This window comes from Helicoverpa armigera, chromosome 1 (assembly GCF_030705265.1).
Source record: "Helicoverpa armigera isolate CAAS_96S chromosome 1, ASM3070526v1, whole genome shotgun sequence".
Classification (NCBI taxonomy): domain Eukaryota; kingdom Metazoa; phylum Arthropoda; class Insecta; order Lepidoptera; family Noctuidae; genus Helicoverpa; species Helicoverpa armigera.
Window position 1 is genome coordinate 1,185,120 of NC_087120.1, and position 26,411 is coordinate 1,211,530.

Sequence of the window (26,411 nt, forward strand, 5' to 3'; positions counted from 1 at the left end):
GTCGCCAAGCATTGCTTAGATCTCTCTTGATCAACAGACCTGTAGTATAATATTATAGCTACATACCTGACATTCTCATAGCGCTGGATGTAGATCTTATGGAACTGCTCCTGGCGCGGCTGGTTGGCGATGTCGGCCTTCATCTCCATGGCAACGTGACGCGGGAGAACCGACAGCAGGAGACGCTCCTGAGGACAAACAACAGGATTTAGCTTCACCATAGAAGATATATGTAAAATAACTCCGACCTGATAAATTGCCAGTATTATTGCCACATTGTGTTATATGTTTGTGATGTGGCAGTACTCTTTTTTTAAATAAATAAATAATACGCGATATCCCTGACTAGATCCTGGAAGCTTAGAGCATTGGCAATTTTCAATTAGCTTGGGGTAGGTCGTGGATGTTTTTTGGCTGTGATGAAGCTAAGAGAATTTAAAGAACTGGATACGATATTGGGGTGTCTTTGCCTGTTCTAAGGGACGAACCCTTAGAGCACCGCTTATACCTAAGGGTATGTAAGACTGAGTCAAGTTTATGCGTAGGCATGTTTGTTTGTCATATGTGTGATCGAGAATGACCGAATGAGCTATGTGTTGCCTTAGCTCCCTGTGCTTTAAATAATAGACTTTTCCAAACTAGTAATTCTCGTCAAGGCTGCCATTCTACCTAAGGATATTTGACTCATGATAACTCTTGGCTACATGCTGTTCTAAGTTCCTTATAACACAACAATTTCCATACAACAATTGCAAAATGCGTTTATAGTGGCAGACTTAATAGTGCAGTACCCGTTGTCTTTTCTCAATTTACCGAGTGGCATTAATTATCTTACTCGAGAGCCTTCCCTCAAGAGTCCGCGAGTAGCTAGAGCTTCACAATAGTTGTTCTACAAGCCATCTTTCCCCCTCTCAAGCTACGGCCATTGAGAACAATATGGCTAGCGGATATGCCATAACGCAAAATCTCCTAAGAAACTAGCACGCCTAAATGCGGGTGTTTCGGAGACGTGGAACGTTTCATCAAATCTCAGTTTTATCACGTGACATGTTACTACCCAAGGTTTAGCACATCTAAATGACCGTCAACTTAGACCAGGTTGACGAGTCCTGGTTTGCCTCGAGGCAAATTTAACCCTGACTGACGGACTGACGTTTCTAGCTCCGCCCTTCTTAGGTTTAGTTCCTAGTTTAAAAACAAAACCACCAATCAATCTCAAGATTGGTCTTGATTTGACAAGGAACGCCTCGTTAGTTCTAGTAACTTATGATCCCGTTACTTGACCTATACGACGGCGCCTAACCTTCCTTATGCCATCTCCGTTCAACTTTCCTTCCTCCGAGACCACGGCGCTTGGCTCAAGAAAAACATCGACAGTATTATTCCACGGAGATAACATGACGCTTTTTGCCTAATATTAAAAATGTACGTTATTTTCTTTCTGATTAAATTGGATGTTGTAAAAATATAATTAGCTTCGGCTACGTTCCTGTTTCTTTGTTGTAACATGAACACAAGAATTTTGATTAAATTCGCCAATTTTTTTTTCTCTTTCATCTGTTGTAAATATAGTCTGTTTCGAGAGAAATGGGTAATGTTGTATTAACAGCGGACGGGATATTGAAATGTGAGAGGAAGGATCGAGAACAAAGTGAAGTTGTGTCGTATACAGACCACGTTTATGTATAATAATACAGATCTTCAACGAAAGCGGTTTAACCATACTTGTGTGTAAACTGTAAATGTAAATGTACTGTAATTGTCATTGTATGCGTTGCTCAAAAATATGGAAATGATACATATTATACTTATTTGTTCTTTTTGTAGTTTTTGAAGGAACTTTCACTGGCCGATAGCTAATGCTTTACTATCCGGGTGCAAACAGTAGTTCCAATGGGCATAACATCGACTGTATGAAATCTATAAATAACAGATTTTGTTCCAAAATTTAAAGCAATTAAACCAGTGTTAAGTTACTGAACCACACCAAAGGCAATATTGCCGATCGTGCGGTCACATAATATTTGAAATTATTAATGTTTGATTCTATAAATTATCAGTTCGTATACGACGTTACTAGCTAATAAACAGAATTGCTAATTACGCTATTAGGCTCAGTGCCCAATACTGCATTATTCAACGAATGAATCTAGAAACGCAAAAAGATATACAAAATAAATATCTTTTATAATAAAGTCTAAGCTTTAAGTCTTTGTTTTTCATGGTCACTGTTTAAAGTTTTTTTTACTAAATTACAATCGTCAATTGACGTTTGCGTGCTTAGCTTGTAGCCTGCAGTTTACGTGGACAACCGTTCACTCACTAACTGTAGATTTAAATAGCCCGTTTATCTGGTGTTTTTGACATTAGTCCCATATAAGCAATGTGAAATTCCTATGTCTTGTAAGCAGATCCCCGGAAAGACAGGATCTTGAAATCTTCCGGAATATACCTACGGTTTGGAATCGAGCTGGTGAATGCAACTGCCGACCGCATGCTGACTGCACTACTGGTTTCTATGTACATACATATTTACATATTTTACAGTCACTGCACGTGCGGACGGCAGTTGTAGTCGGCAGCTCTCTTCCAAAATTTACAATAAGAACTCTGCCTCATTGAGACGCCGTGGCGACGTCGCTAGCGGCGCAGGCCTGGCTACTCCTGGCATCCAAGGGTCGCCGAGTCGGGTGGCCATGGCATCTCGACAGTCAATTGTTTACGTCATCGCTGAAGAAAAAGCCAAGCCGTCGCCATGTGAGTTAGAGCTCTGCCTCATTACCTACCTTGGTACCTAACTCACTTGGCGACGGTTTGGCAACGTCACCAAATTGGAAGCGTGGCCACGAGCTACAGTTCTCTACGTGGCTTCTGGATACCCTGGCAGCTTGGCGACGATGCCTTGGTTGCCACTATAATTTGGCCACTCAACTTGGCGACCTTTGGATGCCAGGAGAAGCCAGGCCTGAACCGCTGGCGACGTCGCCATTGGCGTCCTAATGAGGCAGAGCCCTAAGAGCGTAATGTATCAGTCAGTGACGTCACAATGAAGTCACGTGGGCCGTCAGCGAACACAATCAACAAGTGAGTCCGCCCGCATCTCTCCGAGCATAATGAATAAGTAATGAGCTGTTTGACTACGCAAATTAACAGGCAAAAGGCAAATGTATTAATTTATTTTTCTCTTTGAGCCTCAGCATCAAATCTTCCTTAATACGAAACAAATATAATTCTTGCTTTCACGGCGCTTGTTCCATAATGTTCGCGAATTTATTATTTAGTAACACTTACTTTTTGCTAATGTGAGTTTGGGTGGAATGCCTTGGAAGTAGCTGCAGGAGTGATAACATCAGATTACTTATCTGAATATATGCAGCCCGTTTAATCAACTACCAGTTTTCCGCGGTTTCACACGAATCCCAAATATATTTCTTCCCGTACGATAATAGTGAAAGAATTTTTCAATCGATTTAGTAGTAGACGATATTGATATGTACTAAATTATGAACATATTTTCTTGTAAAGAACTACGGCTGGGAAGCCACATAATCCTCGAGTGACATACATACATAGGTGAGCTTTACTTTATCCGAGTACAAAAATAGATTAAAAAAGTAAGCTTTTGTTTCATATTAGGATTACTAAAAAAAATATCCGGGAAACGCGAGTGAAACTGCAGTAAATAACTAGTGTTATACATAACAAAATCGTTGAATATGCAGCGTGTGCAACGAGCCGAACATCTAAGTGCATTATCTCCGACTGATCGACTTTACAAGAGATGTTCCACTGCTCAACGGAATTAAGGCTACAGGCTTTATTTAACAAACGTTCTAACTAACTCGTTCTATTTTTGTTGAGTGAGTATTGAAAGAAAAATATAAATAACAGAATAGAGAACAACGAAGTAATTATTTATTTAATACCAGCCGTTTTCCCGTGGTTTCACCCTAGTCCCGTGGGAGCTACTGCCAGCACCGGGATAAAATATAGCCTATGTTACTCGCAGATAATATAGCTTTCTAATATTGAAAGAATATTTAAAATCGTTCCAGTAGTTTTTGAGTTTATCCATTACAACCAAACAAAGTTTTCCTCTTTATAATATTAGTATAGACTAGCTGTTCCCCGTGTTTCCATCCACGTCCTGTAAATACTACTTCGTACAGCCGGATAAAAAGTAGCGTATGTCCTTTATCAGAATCAGGCTATCTGGGCTGCGGGATTGTTCGAAAGAGTTACCGCGGCGCTGGTACATAAAGAGCTTAAGAAGGAACCTGATGGGTTTTAGATAGTAAGAGTCTGACATTCCCACACGCTGCACCCACAGCGGGAGGGGTCTTTTGACTATTTCCCAAAAAAAAATCTAAGCAAACTGTATATTGAATTTAATAATTTAGTTTTTTGTTTCAACAGTTTTATTATGAAAGAAAGAGTAACTTTAACATTTACAATATAAGCAAGGATTTAAATAATGCACCATGCTGTAGCGTAGTCGCAGTTAATAAAACTTTCAGTGGAAATAATTAATTTTGCAGAAACGTGTTAACGTCGCTCGACGCAATATTTATTCATTAATTTCATATATTTCATGAAAGTATAACACTCTTCACTAAAAGGTACTTAATCAACATCATTTCAGTAACTCTCTGCCATTTTCTACTTATTTAAGTTGAAATACTATATTTCAGATTAATGAAAAGCTGTGGGTTAATTACTTATTTACCCTGCATTTGTGGTTATAAGATTTTACTTGTTAATACTTACTGATAATAATTTCCCTGTATTTTCAGTTTGCAATACGATTCCTTTTCAGTAGCGTAACATTTTGGGAGCCACAATATTTCTTAAATGAATATTATTAAAAGAACACTAGAAAAACATTTTCAACGCTTTTATCGTAAAAATGGTAGTTCCTTACAGGAGTTTTCTAATAAGTTCAAACACAGCTACGATACGATGTTTCGTCCATCATAAGGTATCAGTCCATGTTTTCCGGCTTCATCATGAGATCAATGCGACTAAACCACATTATAGTATTGTCATCACTTTTTATGACGACCCTTGGAATAGTTAAATTAACATCTTGTATTTAAGCTTCGATTTATTTAATTTGTCCTAGTAACATCTTATAGATGGTTAAATTAACTACCTTGGAATCCATAACATAATTACATACAGGTCAACTTACTAAAAACATGTTAAAAATAGATCTCATTTCAAAGTTCGCCACTGTATATCCCAGGTCACAGGCATACACCCTCAGTGTGGAACAAACGGGTTAGTTAGGACACCCAATTACACTGCATTCCATATTCCTACACTATATTTTACACAGAGCCGGATTACTTTCCTTTCACACGGCCATTCGTGGAAATACTGACACACAACCCTTTTATGCCTTTATATTCAATTCAAAAATTCATCCTCTATAAATGAATTTTGCTGTGAAATTCTACAGAATTGAATATTGGTCTTTTGTTACTGACTTTGTATGAATGTATGTTCGCTCGGGGATTGAAACAGATAGCTTTGACACAAAATTAGACTTGCATTGGTGAGATTTTTCGCCGAATAGCCGAGTTAGGCAAAACTATTCGGCAGGTAAGTGGCGTTCAAACATGTTTCAAATTGATTGTTTCTCGCTCGCTGTTGCACTTACGTTTACGAGACCAAAATAAGTACACGACTTGTAGAAAAATACAGAAAACTGGAATATGATCAAGGCATTAAAGCGAACATATAGAAAATGTATAAATTTTCAGTTGCAGTTGATACATTTTATGTGACTGTGACCATATTAAATAAATAAAAATGTGCTGGATTACAAAATTAATAAATATTTTTTTACCTACTAATTATCTTACTAAAAGAAAAGTATATTTTATATAAGGCCAAATAGTGAACGCAGTCAACCAGGCCGAAAACCGAATAGGAAACATATACCTACCGTTGTAAGTCTCCACAAAACTCTCTGAGACGAAGTCGAATCCTCTTGTAATAATATAGTGTGATATATAGACCCCGTGTCGCGTGCCACAGGTTGTTACTAACCCGGCTACTGGAAGCGACAGCGGGTAGTCACGTTACATGGCTTTCTTTGTGAAATGCACTTTCCAATTCTTTTAGAAAAATGTGGTTTCAATCTTGCGCCAAATGTGCACTGTTTATTCTGTTTTGTGAAACTTTATTCGAAGCTACTTCATTTATTTTTTGCTGTTACTGTTCCCACTTAATTTCAGATTTTTAGCGCTTTAAATATTACATATTTTTTAAAATTTACTACTGTCTACTCCTCTTGGTCTACGAAATTATTCCATCAGTCTCGCTGGATGAATGTCTAATCTAGACTTTATATTTACGAGCCTGAAATATCTCAACATATTTTATTTTTGTCGTACACGAGATGCCACTTAAACTGGATGCCACGTTTGGAGCCGAAAATTCATAGAAATAAAATGTATATTTTTACATGTTGCTTAAGCTAACATCACATATGAGGCGTGGTCTTCATATTCATTCTTCATCTGGGACAATTAAACGTCAAAGTCATTTGTGATGACTCTGTTTTAATGAAAGTTCTTTCAATGCAAATGTTTCTCGATAAACTTACTAACAAAATCGTCATCATCTGCCTAGCCTTTTCCCAACTGTATTGGCGTCAGCTTCAAGTCTAACCGGATGCAACCGAGTATTAATGTTTTACAATGAGCGACTTGTCTAAACTCCTCAACCCGGTTAACCGAGCATCCCAAAATCCTAAGTAAAACTGGTTGCCTTTAGGCATCGTTCAGACCAAACGTATTGTCGGCCGCTGACTGTGAGCGCGCGTTACGCAGTTTATTACTTTTCCATATATATTGAAATTGTCGTTCACACCGAACCGACTATACGCTGTTACGTCGTCTGTTGTAGCTGACTCTCAGTGGCCGATTATTTTACTACGCGACTATGCACGGCGGACGCGGATTGGCTACGCGGACGCAGTTGCCGAATAGCGCCGCTCCGCCGCGTACGCACCGCCGCGCCTCGGTACAGCACGTCGATAATATAAACTTAAACGTATTAAAGATAGTAACTCATCGAATATTTTACTGTCATACGAAAATATTTCTTGAACTTATTTGGATAAAGTCTATATTCGAAATATAAAGTATGAAATTGACCAAGAAAACATCTCTTCTTTAAGGGATGTACCCAAAATCTCTTCTTTTTATTATTTTCGTCTTCCTCTAGAGCTTCGCAAATGGCAACTATCTGAATGCGCATCATTTAATTGAAATATCAGTAAAACGTCTGATTTGAAAAAAATAAATTACGCTAGTTTTATCGTTTATAAAATACTACGAGCAACTTCAAATGCTGAGCCCTTTTATGTGTAGAATAGTCAGCCGCTCAGCATACGCATCTAGTGTGAACCTACACGAGCCTATTCTTTTGTTCACGCATGTAGCGCATCGTACGCTATAGCCTATTGTCGGCTTGGTGAGTACGCGTAATCGCGTGCAGATTGAGTCGACGTTCACACTGGGGCAGACAGTGAGTATACTCACAGTCAGCGGCGGACAATACGTTTGGTGTGAACAATCCCTTACTGTCTTCTGACTACCCGTAGCGACTGCCAAAGATGTTCAAATGACCGAGACTCGGTGAACTTTTAAATGCATATTAAATGAATATTGTGAGAAACACCCACATAAAGCAACTTCGATATAGGTATTTCGATTTCTCTGAAAGGAACGACAGGCAATACTGCGCTTTCCACTGTAAGTACTTTCTCAAGTTAATTTAAATGAATAACCTGAGTGTTTGTTGAGCGAAACGTTTTGTTATTTCCTTGTAGATGAATCTGAGTTGGAATTTAATTGGCTTTCTCGATTCGATTTAATTAATCGAATTGGTCTTTGACAGTGCTATAGTAATTAATATCGTTTGGAACTCCATTTTTATTGATTAACAGATCATACTCGTGTACGATAGAGATATACTTATTTTATAAAACTGAAGAGTTATTTTTTCTGTTCGTTCGCTTATCTCAGGAAGTACTGAACGAATTCGCAAAAACTTTCAGTTTTAGATTAGATAGCCCATTTACCGTAGAAGGCTAAGTACAGGCTATATATACATGCAGCACGGACAATTTCCCGCTTCCCACAAGACACTAATGAAACGGCGAGCAGAAGCTAATATTATGTATCTTTGAGTCTAACCCTCTTTTTTATGGGAAATCATCAAATGACACCACCCGCTGTGGGTTATTGACTCAACCCTACCATTTTCCTTCTAGAACCTTTTGTTTACCAGGTAACTCTTTCGAACAATCCCGCAGCCCCGGCAGTATGAGTCTAACCCTCTGGTATCGACATAAAGACAGTGAGTATCAATGCCTTACGCGGTCCCCGGGGCCCGACCATACCCGGTCCTTTGTGACGACTACCCGCAAACAGTTCACTCCCAAGCTTCATTGTATTTATGCAAAACGAGATAAACTGCCGTGAGATCGACGTGTTAGTTTATATTGAATATGTTGGTGATGTGATATTGTGCGGAAATAAATGTATAGATTGTTTTTAGGATTCCGTATCCAAAGGGTAAAATGGGACCCTATTGTTTTCGCTCCTCTGTCCGTCTGTCTCCAGGCTGTATCTCATGAACCGTAATAGTTAGAGAGCTAAAATTTTCACAGATGTTGTACCTATTTCTGTTGAAAACTAGAATAAAATAAATATTTTGGGGGGCTCCCATACAACAAACGCAATTTTTTTGTCCGTTTTATAAATAATGGTACGGAACCCTTCGTATGCGAGTCCGACTCGCACTTGGCCAGTTTTATCGACAGCGGGTGAGCTAAACTTGTGTGAGTAAATGTAAACATGCACTATATCTTTGTATGCGTAAGCTCAGGAGCGCTCAGTATTGGCCAATGATTGTGTACATAGGTACATAAGTAAGGCTCACCCGCGTTCGTAATTTGCCCTATAATTAAACACGAGTAGGTGCGATAAAACAAATAAAAGTTTTGTCATGTGTACATCTGTCAGTATATTCGTTACATAACAGTTTAAACTATTCATCCGATATTGATGAATGGCCTGTCAGGCTCAATATCGTAGTTCGGAACACAAACTTTTTTATACACTAACAGTTGTTAGATCACGTTTATAAATATCAAAGCATTTTCAGATTACTGAAGATCGAAAGGAGTGGAAAAGAGCCCTACGTCCGTGAGGGATGACAAGATACCATCATTATCACAATATGATCCTACTAGCTTTCGCCAGCGGCTTCGCCCGCGTGGTGTGTTGATAAAAAGTAGCCTATGTGTTAATCCAGGGTATCACCTATCTACATACAAAATTTCAATCAAATCGGTCCAGCCGTTTTTGCGTGATTGAATAACAAACATACATCCATACATTCTCACAAACTTTCACATTTATAATATAAGTAGGGTTAAAAATCAGACTAATTAAATGAGCAATAGTTGATTTAAGATTAAGCTTAAAAAGTATTCAAGCGTAAAGCATCTAAGGCTTAAAATATCAATTACGCAGGTATATACACTTAGGTTTTGTTGCTTTAAATACAAGCTTAGCCCAGAATTAATTACTACTACTGAATAGGGCCCAGACTATCTTTAGAAAGTTCCATCATTAGTATCAGATTCCATCATTAGCAAACTTGGTAAGTTGAATAACGGGACGGCGAGAGTTACCAGCGGTAAACATAATTATGTCGAGACCGATTGTCGGTCACTGTGGCTGTTTTGAAAAATCAGCCGGCTGCACAGGACATAATGATGTCCTCCTAGCCGATTATTGGCTACGGCGGCTGTTCTGGAAGATCAGCCAGCTGCGCAGGACATACAGTGCACAAGCGTTTGCACAGACATAGGTGCACTCTCTATTTACTCGCTCTCATAGCCCTATGTGACGACATTCCGACACGACTAGAGAGAAAATAGGTGCAGGACAGACATATATGAACAATGTGCAAGGCAAGGCAAGGGCTGCTTCAGTAGACGTAATTGAGGTGCCTTCTCAATAAGGTACGAGAGTGCTGATCATATGTGCGCCTCAAGTTCATGCTTGTGTTTGTAATTTTTTTTGATATGCGTGTATAACGTGGGTAATGTCATGAATAACCTTACTAACTGAAGCGTTGCCTCGGCCCGCTGGCAGAAGTTCTTACATAGTAAAAAGAGGTTCCGTTTTAATGGTTAAAATGCTATCTTTATTCTTTATCCTTTTAGTGCTGTCATTCGGCATCAACATTGTCGAATATAAAAAAATGCTCTGTTCATTTGTTTATTTCACTTCCAACAATGACGTTTGTCTATTATTTCGAGTCTCCCAGAAGAGGTGTACAGTAACAGTGTACAAAGCAAAGACCTGGTCCCGGTATAATCCGGGCGGATATTACATCTGCAGGTCCGGATATGAGTACACCACGCTGACACACCCGGCTGGACACACGGCAGACCCGGGCTTAGCATGCGAGCGGGAAATTATAACAGGCTTCTAGACTATTCGTCAATGTTATGTGGGACTAACGTGTGTATTATGGTAGTTTCAAACGAATCAACTTCAATAAATAGTCATAATCTATGGGATTTGCGTGAAAACGCATCACAGTAAGTCTATTTGATTAAATATAGGTAGGTGTTATTATCAGGAATATTTTGTTTTCCACCACGACGATAAGTGAAAGTGGCAGCTAGAACAACTGTTTTGTTGGCTGCCCCTTTTGTTTTGGATGAAAAATGTGATGAAGCCCTTTACGAAGCTTTACCAAATTATGAATTTGGTATGATAAATAAATTTATTTTTGTCCTGGTCTTTTTTGTTGGTTGACCAAAATTCCTCCCATAGTTCGTTTATCAAATTACAACGTATAGTGTCATCAAGCCAAGATCCACACCCAATGGCAGGCCACATCAATAGTCCTAAGTCGTACATTCCATATAATCGAGATAACGTTCAAAGCAAATCTCAGCGTCAAAGCCTTCGTAAACTAATGTTCAATAATACACATTCAGTGTGAGAGATATCGGATGTAACAGACCAATGAATATAGTTGTTTGTCTCAGGATTATCGCCTTGTACGTAATGAATTGAAGAGCTTCGAAGGAGATGTTAGAACTATTCATGTATAGAATAAGATTAGTCCTGTTGATAAGCTAGTGGGTATTTACGGATTGTGAGAAATGTTACAGCTTTGTGGTGTATTATCTTTTGTGTTATCTCTTTGACAACGAATTACAATTAATCTACTGTCTTTTTAGTGCAGGAGTTGATACGCCCGTGCATCGGATCGGAGAGCACGTAAATGTTGGTCCTTCGCCTGATCTCTCTCCAGTCGTGTCGGATTGCCGTCCCATCGAGCTGCGAGAGTGAGGGAATAGAGAGTGCACTGTGTATGAGCAAATGCTTATAACTCCTTAGAGAGTACAGCGCAGTCAGTATGCCAATATTGCCACTAAACTCTCAAAGCCTTTAATAAACGATTCGATTCTTATTGATGCCGCAGCCATACAGTCGTCAATTACGTAAGCACAACAGGCCTGACAAAACAACGGAAGCCCAGTGAATGGAAGCGGCCCGCGGCGCGACCGCGCTCGCACCGACAATAGCTAATATTGAACGGTGCACCAAAGCCGTAGCCTTTGACTCTTGTCACACATTTGCATAAACGACGCCTTTTCATTTAAATTGTTTATCTTTGTAAACGATCCCTGACTGCGGCGAGCGGTGCTCAGCCCGTGCGGTTTATTTTAATGTGTACAGATGTTGTATTTTGTGGAAATGGTTGAGATATACTCGTGTGTATAGGTAAATGTATGTAATATGCATAGGTAGGTATTATTGTCTTTGTATGACTGGGTAACTCGACCACTGCTACTATGACATAATATTGTAAACTGTGATGTATGGTTAAACTCTTTACAAAAATTACCTGCACAATTAAGTTATTATCAGCCTTTTTACTTTGAGCACAGGCCATTTCCATACAATTCAGCTACCATCAGCCTTGATACTCTCTCACAGGCCTCTCGTGTGAAAATACAAACATGATATGAGCATAAGTCGATAGATTGGCGATTTCAGACATTACCGTCCAGGTATCGTCAAGATGTTTTCCTTCATCCTTACACGGTCCAAGATACATTTGGAGAGTTTTTATCAAGATAAAATTAACCATCTTTGAAGTTTTTACCACCAAACTGTCACACTTATTATTCCCTACAGAACAACTTCTAAGTAAACATATAACGGTATCTGTGGAGGTCTAAGGGGGAGACCTATGTTCAGCAGTGGACGTCCTATGGCTGAGATGATGATGATGATGATGATGATGAAGCATATAACTCACCTGTTGCTGATTCTCTCGTTGCGTCACAAGTCTTGCCTCCACGCAGTCGCGCGTCTCCAAGAAGGCACGCCGCTGAGCCAGCTCCCGAGGGTTATGGGTCATGATGCCGGCCAGGTTGCACGCGATCAAGGTCGCCACGGAGCAGTAGATTTGCTGTGGAAGACACAAGTCTTTAGTACTGGACTTAGAACAGGATTATGGGGTTATTTAAGGTGAATCTTCCTGCCTTATAATAAACTAGCTTCTGCCAGCGGATTCACTCGCATCCTGTGGGAACCTCTGCACAAACCCGGATAAAAAGTACCCTATAGCCTTCCTCGATAAAATCGGACCAGTAGTTCCTGAGATTAGCGCGTTCAAGCAAACAAACAAACAATCAAACTCTTCAGCTTTATAATATTAGTATAGATAGGTGATAGGAGTGAATGTGAAATCTATATCTTGATTAATTTTGTTACTTCAACAGCATCTATCCTTCATGTATCCCATACCATAGCAGCTCCTTTCATGTAACCCAAGTATTTGTCCAAGAAATTAAACTTTAGAGTTTGATGCCGTGGATCATGTCCAAGCGGACTGCTTCCCGCAACCTGATGAAAGGTTGTCTTTCTCCTTTCATAGGTCCTTGACTATTTATGAGGTTGCCTTTGTCCTTTCTCCAGGCTCTTGACCAAGTGCATAAAAGCGTCGCAGACAATATGTGTCGATCCCCTGTTGATCATAGGCTTGCATGCATTGCAAGCGTGATGCTCCCAGCTTACTTTTTATCTACGCTATTTTCCAAAAGACTACTTTCAGCCTCATTCTCTCACATAGCACCTTATCTAAAGTCTCCTGTAACACACCTAAGCCACAGAACTGCCATAAAACTTAGTTATGCACTTAAACTGAAAGTCAAACCTCAGTTCGCAGTTCTGTGATCGCGTCGTAAACTCTTAACGACTGCGGCTCCTGATCGCAGCGACAAAGCGAAGCCGCGACACGGTTAAAATTAATTATTCAGTCTTCACTTAACTTACTATACTCGCTTCGGCGGAGTTCGTGTCAAATTGTTATTTATTCAAGCTATTGTAGTACTAGTTGTGAGCTGTAGTTTCACTCGTGTTTTGAGGGAACTTATAATTGCAGCCGGGTTAAAAGTAGTCTATGGCCTTTCTATGGTTCTAGACTATATGCATCAGTAAAATCGATGTAGTAATTTTGGCGTGAAAGCGCGTCAGACAGACAGACACACAGAGTTAGATAACTCTACTTTCACATTAAAATATTGGAAAGGTGGCATATAGCAACCCTGTAGATATATAAACGCGAACCTATATATGCCTATGCATGGATATTTGTCCTTCATTCGCGCAATAACTACCAAATGGATCTTAACGTAACTTCGCAGCAGTATAGTTATATAGTCAACTTGTTTCCGTATACAGGAATGAGTTCATAACTGGTAGCCAGTCCAGCATGAGGTGGGCTCCGATGTTGACGATGGCGAGCGCGAGGCTGGCCACGGCTGACAGAAGCTTCTACCTATATATACGTAGTCACAACAATGTAGGTCTTGTTTATGATTTCTCTCCGGTCGTGTCGGATTACCGTCCCAACGGGCTATGAGAGTGAAGGAATAGCGAGTGCACTTGTGTCTGCGCAAATGCTCGTGCACAATCATATGTCCTCTCCCTATAACAGCCGCCGTATTAGTCACAATGTTGATACTCACGTGCACATCAGCAGCATAGTCCAGCATGAGGTGGGCTCCGATGTTGACGATGCCCAGCGCGAGGCCGGCGACGGTGGCCTCGTGCAGCCGCACCGGCAGCGTCGCGTACGTCGCGTAGGTCAGCAGAGCGCAGGCGCCGGTGCTGATGCTCAGCGAGCTGAACGGACATTGTATTTGATAGAAAATTTATTTATTTATTTATTGAAAAACACCTTCAAACTGTCATCACAGGACTTATCCTTATACGATAGCTAAGAACTTACTTAACACTATTTCAAAAACTACATTATTTACAACTATTGTATTATACATTATTTTACTTGGTAACATGGTATTAAATATTATTATTCTAATTATAGCATAAATGGTGAAAATGGTGTATAGAAGTGAACAAGGTTGCTGAACTGTGACGAATTTTAGACCAATTTGTTCGGCAATGGACGGCTTTAAGCAAAACAAAGACGATTTATAGAAGTGGAAGTATAAATCGAAGATGCTTAATCAGCAAGCTATTACATATAGCGATTTGTAGTACAGAATTGTATGAAACTAATTTTCAAATGATTATAGATTTTTTTATTTATTTAGGATGTTACGATTTTTAAATATTAATGCTTATCCACAAACTACATATACTTTGTACTTAGATATGAAGGACCTATGCAATAGTAGCTTGAACTAATTCGATTGAACGAATTTGACACTAATTTGGCTTTCTATTGCGTTTTACTAATAATTTAAAATCAGTTGTGTACATCAAGAGATTAACAAGGTAATTGACCCAAATATAAACAAAACTCTATTGTCGTCTAGACAACAGATGACAACTTAAGGCCGACGGAGTCGTCACAACATCAGCTCTCTAGGGAATACCCGTCTTACACTAAGTCCCTGGCTTGTCCACTTTTATTATAGCTACGGACTTATTCTCTTTCGCCAAGTTATCAAAGTGAAAACACAGAAAACATTGTGAAAGTAAATAAAAAGCCACGTAGAAGGTACAGTCGTGACAAGGGGAACACCTTCCGGCTCTCAGGCGCGCCGCATTACCCTGAACGACCACTTTCCGGCGCTCGTAAACGTCGTCCTACCCCCGCGCACCCACCGCAACTCCCCCCCGCGGCCACCGTTAAAAATGAAACAATAACACCTTTAACGACTGGCAAATTTGCTCGAATATTGGCCAAGTAACACTATCCGATAACACCTCGCCGTAAAAACGTTCGCCGACAGTAAACTCGGCGATAAAACCGCCGCGGACGGCTTTGATCTAAACCCGGTACAAACACGTCTAGCGCACTTGTAAACTTCGTTTGAAAATTTGTGAACTTCCGACTAACATTCGGAACGCTTTTCAAAATGCGGTGTAAACAAATGGACCCTTGGTTTGTGGTCTGTTTGAGGCGAGGTCCGGGTGGCGGAAACTTTTAATTTCAATTTAACGCAAGTTGGAGTCGCGGGTGCTATTGTTGAACGACGAAGCGACAGTCACCAACTCGTGTTGCTGGCTTAATTGGACAGAGTTGTAACGAGCTCGCTATAGAAAGGAGTGGTGGAACTATTGTGTATTGAAACTTACCGCAGCACGGAGGTGCCGGTGAGAGCCAGTTCGATAAGCAGGAAGGTCACAAGGACCACGTAGGAGATGGTCAGCAGGTAGATTTCGTTCATAGCCGGGCGGCTCAGGCACGCCAGTAAGCCTAAAACAAAACAAAACTATTTAAAAAAGCACAAAATTTCGTACAATCATTCAGCAGATTTAGAATATCCGAATAAAGTTCTAAAAATATTCGGCAGTTGTCAAAGCTTACACAACAGTTATTTCCTAATTAGTGGAATCCCAACCGAAAATAGATCGTCGCTTCGTGTGAATTCGAACACGAATAATTGATTACTTAGTATTTGTAATACGTTTATAAATAGAGGCGATCAATGGTAGATTTATTTACCTAATTGGTGGGCTTGTATCGAATGCATATGTTAGTTTTCCTGGTACTTCAAAGGTCAGGGAGATTGTTTGTGAAATGGGCGTGATCCTAATTATAAACAGTTAATCAGGCGACAGAAGCTAATCAAAGTGTTACGTAACCGCTTGATACCCACAAGTTAGCTAGCCCGAGCTAACACTGTACTCAGTCCAACAACTACACGCGTGTTGCCGTGTACCTACACGCCGTGTGTCGTCGTCTACTACACACATTACACACATCGACACGTAATCCTATAAGTCGCTAATGGAAGCGACACGAGCTGAGTCAGCTCAGGCGACATAATTGAAATCATCTGCATTTGCAATTTGGTCCTGCGAACGTTTTCCACGAAACCGAACACCGGATTCATTTGGCTTTAGAAGTTGGCTACAATGGGCAACTTTCATCGTTTTATGATAGCATAAAACTGGGGATTTAATAACTGGAGATTAGACAGTTTAATAAAATCATTATTTTAAATTGCTTCTGCAAAATGCGCTGAGCCCCGGATAACATCTAGTACCTATACCTATGTATCTATAAATATGTAGTAATACATTATTGGCACAGTAATAAATCACCACAAAATCTGGCAATTTCTTGGGCCACAATTTGTTAGCGGCAAATGATCCGTGAACGAAGGCTGTTCAGCCACAATATGGGTAGCTCCTTAAGTCCCAACTCACTGATATGATTTTAATTGTTCAGATTATATAGGTATTGTGGTTTTCTAAAGAGTTATAGGACCATGATAATTTTGAGAAGCCCCACATACTGAGTGAAATTGACCAGAATGACAATGCAATAAAAGATTCTTAAAAAATTGTTTTTGACTGGGTTCCCTACTAATATTAGAAATGCGAAAGTAATTCTGTCTGTCTGTCTGTCTGTTACGCTTTCACGCCTAAACCACTGAACTGATTTTAATAAAATTTGGTACAGAGATAAAGTTGACCTTGAGAAAGAACATAATATGTATAGTTTTTATCCCGGACGTTTGAAGAATTCTCTTGGAAACACGATATAACCGAACTCTGGGCGAAAGCTAGTATTAAATAAGTGTATAATACTAATAGAAATAAAATCATACTCACAGGCGTAAACCAGAGCAGTAATTCCGAGGATGATGATGTTAACGATGTGGGCGACCCTCTCCTTCTCGTACATGAGGCGTTCGTGTTGCGTGGCGTTGATAGCCGCGAGCGCCTCGTGGTAACGGCTGGTCGTCACGTTCATGTAGCGGTGAGGGTCATGTAGGCTGTCACGGCTAGGGAAAGGTGTCATTTTAGTATATTGGCTTAATATAACAATAATATGAATGGTGGTCTAATAGTCAAGAGCCTCGACCAACACCTCATGAGGCTCTCGTTGGGCGGCTGGATCAAGGGACTGATTCAGAAGGCAGTACTCCTTGATACGGCGAGTATTGTGAGGAGGTTTCTGTCTCTGGGACCCTAACCACCGGTACCTCGACCCTGTGCCCGATATTGATGGCAACCTATTTTTTATATGTTGTTTAAGGAGATCAGCCGCGTGGCGGCAGGTGCAATCTCTATTTCGTCACTCTCATATCCAGATGGGAAGCGACCGAAGAGTGATCCATAAAACCTGCTTAGTGATATCATATTGGCCAGACCCAGGAATCGAATCCGGACTACTGGGTCAACGAAGCAGTGTCAGACTCCAATTAGAGTAGTGATTAAAGTTCTTACCATTTTGTTCTCAGACTTTTTGTAAATTTCAACTTCTTCAATTAAAATATTAAATCTACCAATCTATCTGGTTAAGTCAATATTCTTTAAGCTAGTTATTCTTTTAAGAGTACTTAAAATCTGTGGCTTGGTTAGATTTTTCTAAAGTCTCAATTAAAACCGTTTCTTTTTCAACAGTAATTTAATGTATTCATACTGAGAAAACAATCTGAGAGTGATGTGAAAGCTAAGATTCTTGAGAGCTACCTTTTAACCTAGAAGTAGCTAATTTAAATAAACTACATTTTCTTTAAGAATTATACGAATATAATGATTCGTTTGGGTAAACACAAAAAAGCCAGATACTCCTATAGTATGTCCTTAAGTAACAAGAAGACAACGATAACAAGGAAGAGTTAAAAATAAGGCCTTATTCGAAGTTGGTTATTATTATACGAGTATATACTATCTACAACATAGCTACCTACCAGCGGTCGGCCGCGGCTCCACCCGCCTGGATGTCGGTTTTTGCGAGTGATAAATAAGGAACTTCTCGAACAATTTTGTGAAAACTTCGCTTAAACTATCTACTAAATAGTCCAAACAAATATGGATATCGAAAGGTCCTTAGTCTTATGAAGAAGAACCGGCAAGAAACTCCATAAATACTCTAAATCCTACTAATATTCTACATCTAAAAGTTTGTGAGAATGTATGGATGTATGTATGTTTGTTATTCTTTCACGAACAAACGGCTGAACCGATTTGGTTGAAATTTGGTGTGTAGATAGGTGACACCCTGGATTAACACATATGCTACTTTTTTCCAACACACCACGCGGGCGAAGCCGCGAGCGGAGCGGAACGGAGCTAGTATACAATTTAAACGTAAACTTACTTAAAGTTGTCCATATAGGTGTTGTTGAGGGCCTCGGCCTGGCTGAGCAGGCCTTGTGCCACCAGCAGCGTCTGTATCTGCACAGCCATGAGGCCGACAGCTACTGCCAGCAGCAGACCCAGCAGGTGCGTCATGTTAGTCTGGTTCATGCGGAGGAAATAACGCTGGTACAGCATTTCCACCTGAGGGCAAAGATAAGGATTGAAGTTAATTAAATTCAAGGTGCTAGCTAACATGTGGTGGTTGTTTGTATAAATCATTTTTCTGTAATGGTAAGTCAATATTGCATATTGTCCTCTACTGTAATATACAAATACATTGTATACAAATTTTTATATCAAACAATGTTTAAGGTTCTTCCAACCTACAGACAGACATGTGTTGCTGGGGAGTTTGTTGCGCCACTTCTTCTTCCCAGCAAAAACACATAGGAAGTGGTGAAGGGTGGGCGTTTTGGGGGCTGTCTATTGTAAATTCCTGAAGTTCAAAAAGTGCTGTCTTGCAGCCAAGTTTGAATAGATGATTTTTTGATTTTGAATAATACTTCGGAGACTCGGGCTGTCATTTTGGTCAAGACAGTAAGAGGCCCGTCATATTGTGAGTCCCGGCGGTCATTTCTTCATTTTCGGCAGTCAGAAAGTCTGGTACAAAGGTTTGGAGTTCAGACAGGTAATAGCTTCATGTAAAACACTGGTACTCAGCAGCATCACATTTAGGTGTATTTTAATATTTATTTTACTTACGGAATCCTTTTTAAATGAGCTTGTATTCTATGTCATAATAAATGTAAGCAGTAAGCACTTATGATTTTATTACAGTACTAATGAGAATTCTTAGAACACTTAGATGGTATATGAGTTTACCATAGAGTAACAAGTAAAAGTTAAAAGAGCTATTGCAGGAACTTAGATTACTTAGTAGTTCTTAGTTGTCATTTCCATATAAGTTAGCAACATGTGCTTACAAGGCGGTGGATACACTAGAGAACATTTTGTCCTACAAGATGTTGCGCAATATTCAATGTGACTCTGTAAAATTGCATAGTGGTCTGCAACATTGTACGTGACATAATATATGTATGTTGCTTGTTCCCACCTCGGACTTTTCGCCAGATCACTGGTGAATTTTTGCGTTTAAATCCTGTGGCACTATTCAGAGAAAACCCTTTATATATTTTAACTAATAGAAATGCATAATATCAATTAAAGTTTGTTAGGCCAAAACAAAAAAGTGTTTTTTTTTTCTAATAAATAAGCAAAAAGGATAGTAGTGGTAGAACATAGGTAGGTTGGAGTGTCCCCCATATTATTCTGTTCTATTTAGTTGCTTACAAACATGTTGCGCAACATATTGCTCGTTTTGTCCTTAAGTGTATCCGTCACTTAACATTCACAGTACCGAAGTGCTCAGTTGTAGCCGAGGGCGTCTTATTACCATCCCACTGTTTATTTATAATTACCAACAAAATGACTTCTCAAATTGTTTCTGACGTCATTTTGCTGTTAAGGCAATTTCCCCATTCTGTGTTTTTGTTACGCACTTGCCGTTTACCGTGGTTTCACCCGCGTCTTGTGAGTACTACTGCCCTTATCAGGATAAAATATAGCCTATGTTACTCAAAAAGCGTGTAGCTTTCAAACGGTGAAAGAAAGTTAAATCGGTTCAATACTGTCGGAGACTTTAGGGTACAAACAAACAAAAAAACCTTTTCTCTTAGTTATATTAGTACAGATTTCTAAAGGCATAAAGAGACACAACCAATGAGCAAAACTGATACAAACTTGAACCGAGTATAGTTAAACAGGTTTGGAACAAAATTGAAGATCAATTTTGACGCAAAGGTAAACAAATCATTATCTCAACCTTATGCTATTTGAAGTGCAATCCTCTTGAGACGCTCATTTACTGCTACAAAGAAAAATAAGATTTCTATTGATCGTTTCACACTGAAACTGGATGACTATACTATTACTAATACAATAGCTAGACCGTGTAATATTATGAACTAGCCTTTCTCCACAGTTCCACCCGCGTCCTTTGGGAACTGCTTACCGCAACTGAATAAAAAGTAACCCGTGCCTTTGCTCAAGCTCTAAACTATTTGTGTACCAAATCTTATATAGATCGGTTCAGTAGTTTTGGCGTAAAAACGCGACATATGAAACAAATTTTAATTCATCATCATCGGGCCAGCCTTTTCCTATCTATGTTGACGTCGGCTCCCAGACTAACTGGATGTAGCTGAGACCTGGCTTCTAAGTACCCGTAACGACTGCCAAAAATGTTCAAATGACAGCATATTAACTTTGATTCATTATTATTATATTTATCTCGTAGTACATTATTTCTAAGAGTCATTAAGCTGGTCATGCAAGGCTACTATTAGCGCGGACTTGGCAGCCATTTCTTGTGCAACCCAATGCGTCCAATTAAGCGATGCACGGAGCGCTCGCGAGTCTAGTTAATGTCGGAGTAATTGCATTGTTACAATCCGATTTACACTCTTATTATTTTCCTCTTTATATCCTACTTATTTACGGCCAGTTTCTTCATCAAAAGTAAAAGTCAAAGTAATGTCTAAAGTAAAAGTAACGGTCAAATTAGTTTTTTCAAGGCTAAAATGACAGAAAAACTAATAGAAAAAATGAATTTGACCGTTACTTTTACTTTTGATGAAGAAACTGGCTGATAATGTGATAAATGCGAAAGTTTTTATGTACGGAAGTGTGTAATCTCTCTGTCACGTAAAACTACGATGAAAATTAGAAGTAGATGAAATTGCTTATTAGAACCAAATTTTTCCCCCGGTTTCACCCACGTCCTGTGGGAACTTCTGCCCTTACACTGATAAAATATAACCTGTATTATCCGGGAATAATGATGCTTCCCAACAGTGCAGAGGAGTCTTCAGGGTACAAAAAAAAACACTTTTGTAGTCTAGATAATCTTGTCACTTGAATGTAAACTAACGAAATTGCAGAAAAACTGTTCCAAACAGTTTTTCGAAAGTCTGAAATATTACTGTCAAAATCAGCTTAGTAAAAAGAAAAACATAAGCGGTTACAAAACGTGTCTTCATTGACAGCCGAGCGGTGTCTTACAAACGCGACGATCAAGGGAGAATGGGGGTTAGTGGGTCACACTGCCCCCACAATACACCCTGAGAGGGTTTTATAATAATTCGGAGTTGCCCAGTGACCCTCCGTTACCTTTTACCGTATCGGTGAATATTTGTTTGAATAATTTGAATCTAGTTAGTTTTTCTGCTCCTCGGAGACATAGCAAGTTACGGGGTTGTAACTTCTATATTATTTTAGTTTAGATAAGGGTGCATCTACACGGTGCAAGTAGCATGTTGAGGCACATGCGCAGGTTACATGCATTTTAAAAACGTGCGGGGCCAGCGACTCGCGCATGTACCCACCCGCGTGCTCCTGTCACTTGTCACTTGCGCTTTCTCCTGCTACATGCACCGTGTAGACGCACCCTTACTGCGGACGTGTACTACATTGAACATAAAGTTGTTAAGTCTATGGTACTAATAAAGAAAATCTCTCAATGTTGGGAAGCTACACTATCATCGAATAACATATGTAGCTATATTTTTCCCGGGTACTGGAAGAAAATCCTCCGTGATATAGGCAAAACCGCGTGAAAGCAGCTTGCTTGTCCTAATATTATAATGCTGAAGAGTTTACTGTTTGCTTGAACGCTCTAATCTAAGGATTCATTAGTCGGATTGAAAAATTATTATGTCTACACATATTATCCGGATGCGCGAAGCGGTTCCCACGGGACGCCGGTAAAATCGCTGGCGGAAGCTCTCAAATTATATACGTTATATTTCATCTCATCTATTTTACGTTACTAAAAATATGTGTACGGTAGCTACCCCTTTATAAACATTATGAATGAACTTGGAAGAATTTTTCATCATTTGCGAAAGCCTACGCTTTATCCGGCAGCCAATGGGCTGCATGCAATTCAGTAAAAACAAATACATACATACACTGATACAAAAACATCGCAAAACCTACGCAAAAACTGTCTTTACCCACACACGGGACATATAGGAATATAGAAACGAACAATACTTGTAACTTCAAGCATGATAAGGAACATTATCATAGCAATCGTACGGGTAACTAGCTCCGACATGTTACCCCCGCCTCTCGTACTCCCCTTACCCTCCCTCGCCTAGGGTAAGTTCCCATACTCACTAACTACACAGTTATGTCATGTCTCGTTATAGTTATTAACAGGTTCAGGATAACCCTCGGCGTTATGTCGAAAGGATTTCGGCCCTGTTTATGGAAATATAACGTATATTGTAACATTAGACTATTACGAACAATATTGTGGGGATTATTCGGCCTAAATGGGGCTGTTCGCTCTTGTGCTTCGAGTGTGGGGGGCATTACTATTCTCGTTGAGCGTAAGCTGGTATAAAATGCTGCTACTTTGTGAAGCAGTTCAGGGAAATCATAGTTTGTATTGTCTGCTCAACAGACAAAGGCTTCATTCCTTAATTATGTACATATATAGGTAGTCATCACCATCATCAGCCTTTTTATTGTCTCACTGCAGGGCAGAGGACTTATTATTTAGTTATTATATCGTCCTTTCATTAGATGACTGCCCTGAGCGATCGGAAATGAAAGCGTTCGCTATATTAAACATCAATCCAGCACATTATCACTTGCTATTGTCGAACAATATTCACGATTCCGTACAAATAATTGCGTTACACGCTTCAATAATTGCATCGCGTCCCCAGCCCGTACCTTTATCGCATTATCATGTAATTCGACCGACAAAAACACTTTGTTTGGCAACCATTGAGCTCGTAATTAAGCGTCGGTCGCAAACCAAAACACTTCAGCAACAATCGAATATTTGGAGCTCAACGCAATTAAAATGCATTGTTGTGAACCCAGCCACAAATTATAAATAACAACAAATAATACAGTAAATGTACAACAATAGTGCATTTACATTTAACGCGAATAACGCTTCGCTTAACTCGAAGATATTATTGTAGTTGAATTTCTGAGCTGTGAGCGAGCTTTGTAATGTAAAAGTGTTCTACTCAAAGGTTGCCAGCTACAATAACTTGGGTTGTTCGCTTGATCAATGTGGGGGGAATAAATTAGTAATATCCATCCAAGTCGTTGTATTCAGTTGGCATTTGAAACCTACAATTACTTCAATATGAATAGCTTTTGTTTGTTGCAGGACTTTATTGCAGGTGCATCACGCAAACTATACGTTGTATTTTTACTCGGAACGAACTAAAACTAATCAAACTTTTACACTGTGTATCGATTCAAATCAACCCCAGTTTCAAACATTTCCCATTACTGTGAAATTCCCTGTTGTAAATCCCTCAACTCTGACAGATATAACAATTAGAACTTGCAAGTAATTATTGTAACAACATACCATGAGGTTTCTTTTCAAACTAAATGTCCAGTATGTTACAATGGGAGCTAACTAAGCGTTTTACCAATAGCACGCCAGCAGTTAGCTAATCTGCCATCTGCCAGTTTCAAAGTTAGTTGAACACCAACTTGTAACCACGAGGTGCCGAACGGACCCGAAAACTGCCGAAGAGTCCCGACATCCGTCGCCGCAAAACTTGGAAAGATACACGCCATTTGGACTTCTCTTTGAACGTAAATATTAAATGTGTTTCTTTCATTACGGGCGAGTGGCTTTTCAGTTAAAATTGCGTCCTTCAAACGGTTCACGCCTCGTATGTCCAAAATTGAAATTTATGTGGAACAAATTAAATATAAACGAGAGTGTGGGTGTGTGGGTGAAGTCAAGCATTCTGATTTCTTTCAGTAGACATAATCAGACGCAGCTGAGTATCAGTGTTATATATGTATACTGTACATTGGTTGTCAGGCCTAGCAGTAACGACTGTCAAAAATGTTCAAATAATAGCCGGGAGCAGCTCGTTATAAAATAGGTGTTCACCAAGAGTTGCTTAACCTTTAATGATCGACCCGTGCGGCTGTAACTTAGCCACAAGCCAACTCAAATTAATCATTTAAGGAAACTCGGCACAAATATGGAAAATATCAGATTACGAGTGTTAATTAAATAATGACATGAAACGGGTCACGTATTAGGGCAGGCTAAGAAGCCATTGAACAAATGAATAGGTTCAGACTCGATGTGCTTATGACGCAAAAGATAAAGACTGAGTTATAACAAACTAGATATTGCCCGCGGTTTCACCTGCGTTGCGTGAGAACTTATTCACGGAGCTAGATAAAAAGTAGCCTATAGTTTTTCCCGATATAATATGGACTATCTAACACTGAAAGAATTTTCCAAATCGGACCACTACTTCCAGAAATTAGCGCGTTCAAACCAACTCTTCAGCTCAAAAATAATAGTCCAGATTATTTCAACTAAAACAAACTTTGGCGGTCAAAGTCAAAGTTTTGTTTGCAGCCAAGTTTAACCTAGAACATGTACGTGACGACCCTTTATAATATACCCTTGAAGGAGTGAAATATCGTAATTACAGTCAGCTGGGGCGAGGTGCGATCGAGCCGTCATTAAAAGTTCCTTTACACTCGAATATAATGAGCACAAAGTTGAGCACTCGCTGTATTGAATTTAAAACGACTTTGATTATTTTTAACTTCAATAAAACGCATTTTGGAACACCTGTCTTTAAAGTTTCGAGAATTTGATTGAACATTATTATTTTGTTTAGACGGGTCACTAGCTTAGTAATGTACAAGCGAATACTTTATTGATGATTTAACTAATAACATTAATATTGTAAAGGTGAAATTTGTGTGTGTGTTTGTTTGTGACTTCTTCGAAGTTTGAAGTTCAAACTTGTTAGTAATGTAGCTCATGCATCAGAATAACATATAGGCCATTGACTATGAACTGGTTTCCTCAAGAAACGTGTAAAACCGCGTGCGGAAGCCCGTTTTCGAAAAATGATGTAAAATTTGTAGCACGTAAGATAAATAAACTCATCTATAAATAAAGTCTCAAAACAGCAAAGCTCTCATCTCTAATACCGTCGAACACAAGGACCATTATTTTACAAATCAAATCCAATTTCAACGCAGATTTGCTCAGTTCCTTTTAAGTATTCCTTCGGTTCAAGTCCAAGAAATACGGAAAATAAATACAAGAGAGCAGCACAGAATAAATCATAACTATCTGAGTTCAAAGTGCATTGTTATCGAGGACCATTGGAGCAAAAAGAAGTTACGACTTCGACTGATTTTAAGCCTGTAATGCAGCTGGCTTTGTTTAAACTGGTCCTTTTGCCTTTTGTTTCAGTTGGTCCTCCGGAACTCATAATTGAAAATGGTCCTGCATTCGATGTTGGAGGAAAAAATGAGCAAAATATCGATACTGGGTTTGGTCTTTTAATTGGCAACGAGGGATTTCAATAAGCTACCTATCTCTCTAGTTGTTGTTTTGCTTACTAGAGCTAGAATCATGACATTAGGTTTATAGGTACAGGTAATGTCAAATTCCTATTAGAAATTAGTCGTAAGAGAGTATTGCAAGGCTATGAAGTAACATTCCCACACTGTTATAGTGACAGTATGTAATGGAAATAGGCTTATACTGTTGCATAGTATTCTGTAACCTACCGTGGAAGCTATTGTTATTAATAATTATGCCCGAATTGCAGGCGGCATCATATCTTACTACGTTACTTCACACGAACGACTATTATGAGAAAACTATGTACATTTATGTCAGAAGCCTTCAGGCGG

The 26,411-nt window shown here is 39.4% G+C and overlaps 1 protein-coding gene across 3 annotated transcripts in view; it reads right to left on the reverse strand.

The window, feature by feature from the left end:
* Positions 1–26,411, reverse strand: part of LOC110379459 (uncharacterized protein) — a 290,441-nt gene that overhangs the window by 64,978 nt on the left and 199,052 nt on the right. For all 3 annotated transcript variants that reach the window (XR_010276506.1, XM_064034719.1, XM_064034736.1), the window contains 6 exons: positions 18,646–18,827; positions 17,151–17,323; positions 15,666–15,786; positions 14,087–14,243; positions 12,373–12,525; positions 67–188 (listed from right to left, as the gene is read on the reverse strand). Coding sequence is in view for 2 of the 3 variants with exons in the window: in XM_064034719.1 (XP_063890789.1) it covers positions 67–188; positions 12,373–12,525; positions 14,087–14,243; positions 15,666–15,786; positions 17,151–17,323; positions 18,646–18,827 (908 nt within the window). In the remaining variant the exon portion in view is untranslated. The remainder of the gene's footprint in view (positions 1–66; positions 189–12,372; positions 12,526–14,086; positions 14,244–15,665; positions 15,787–17,150; positions 17,324–18,645; positions 18,828–26,411) is intronic.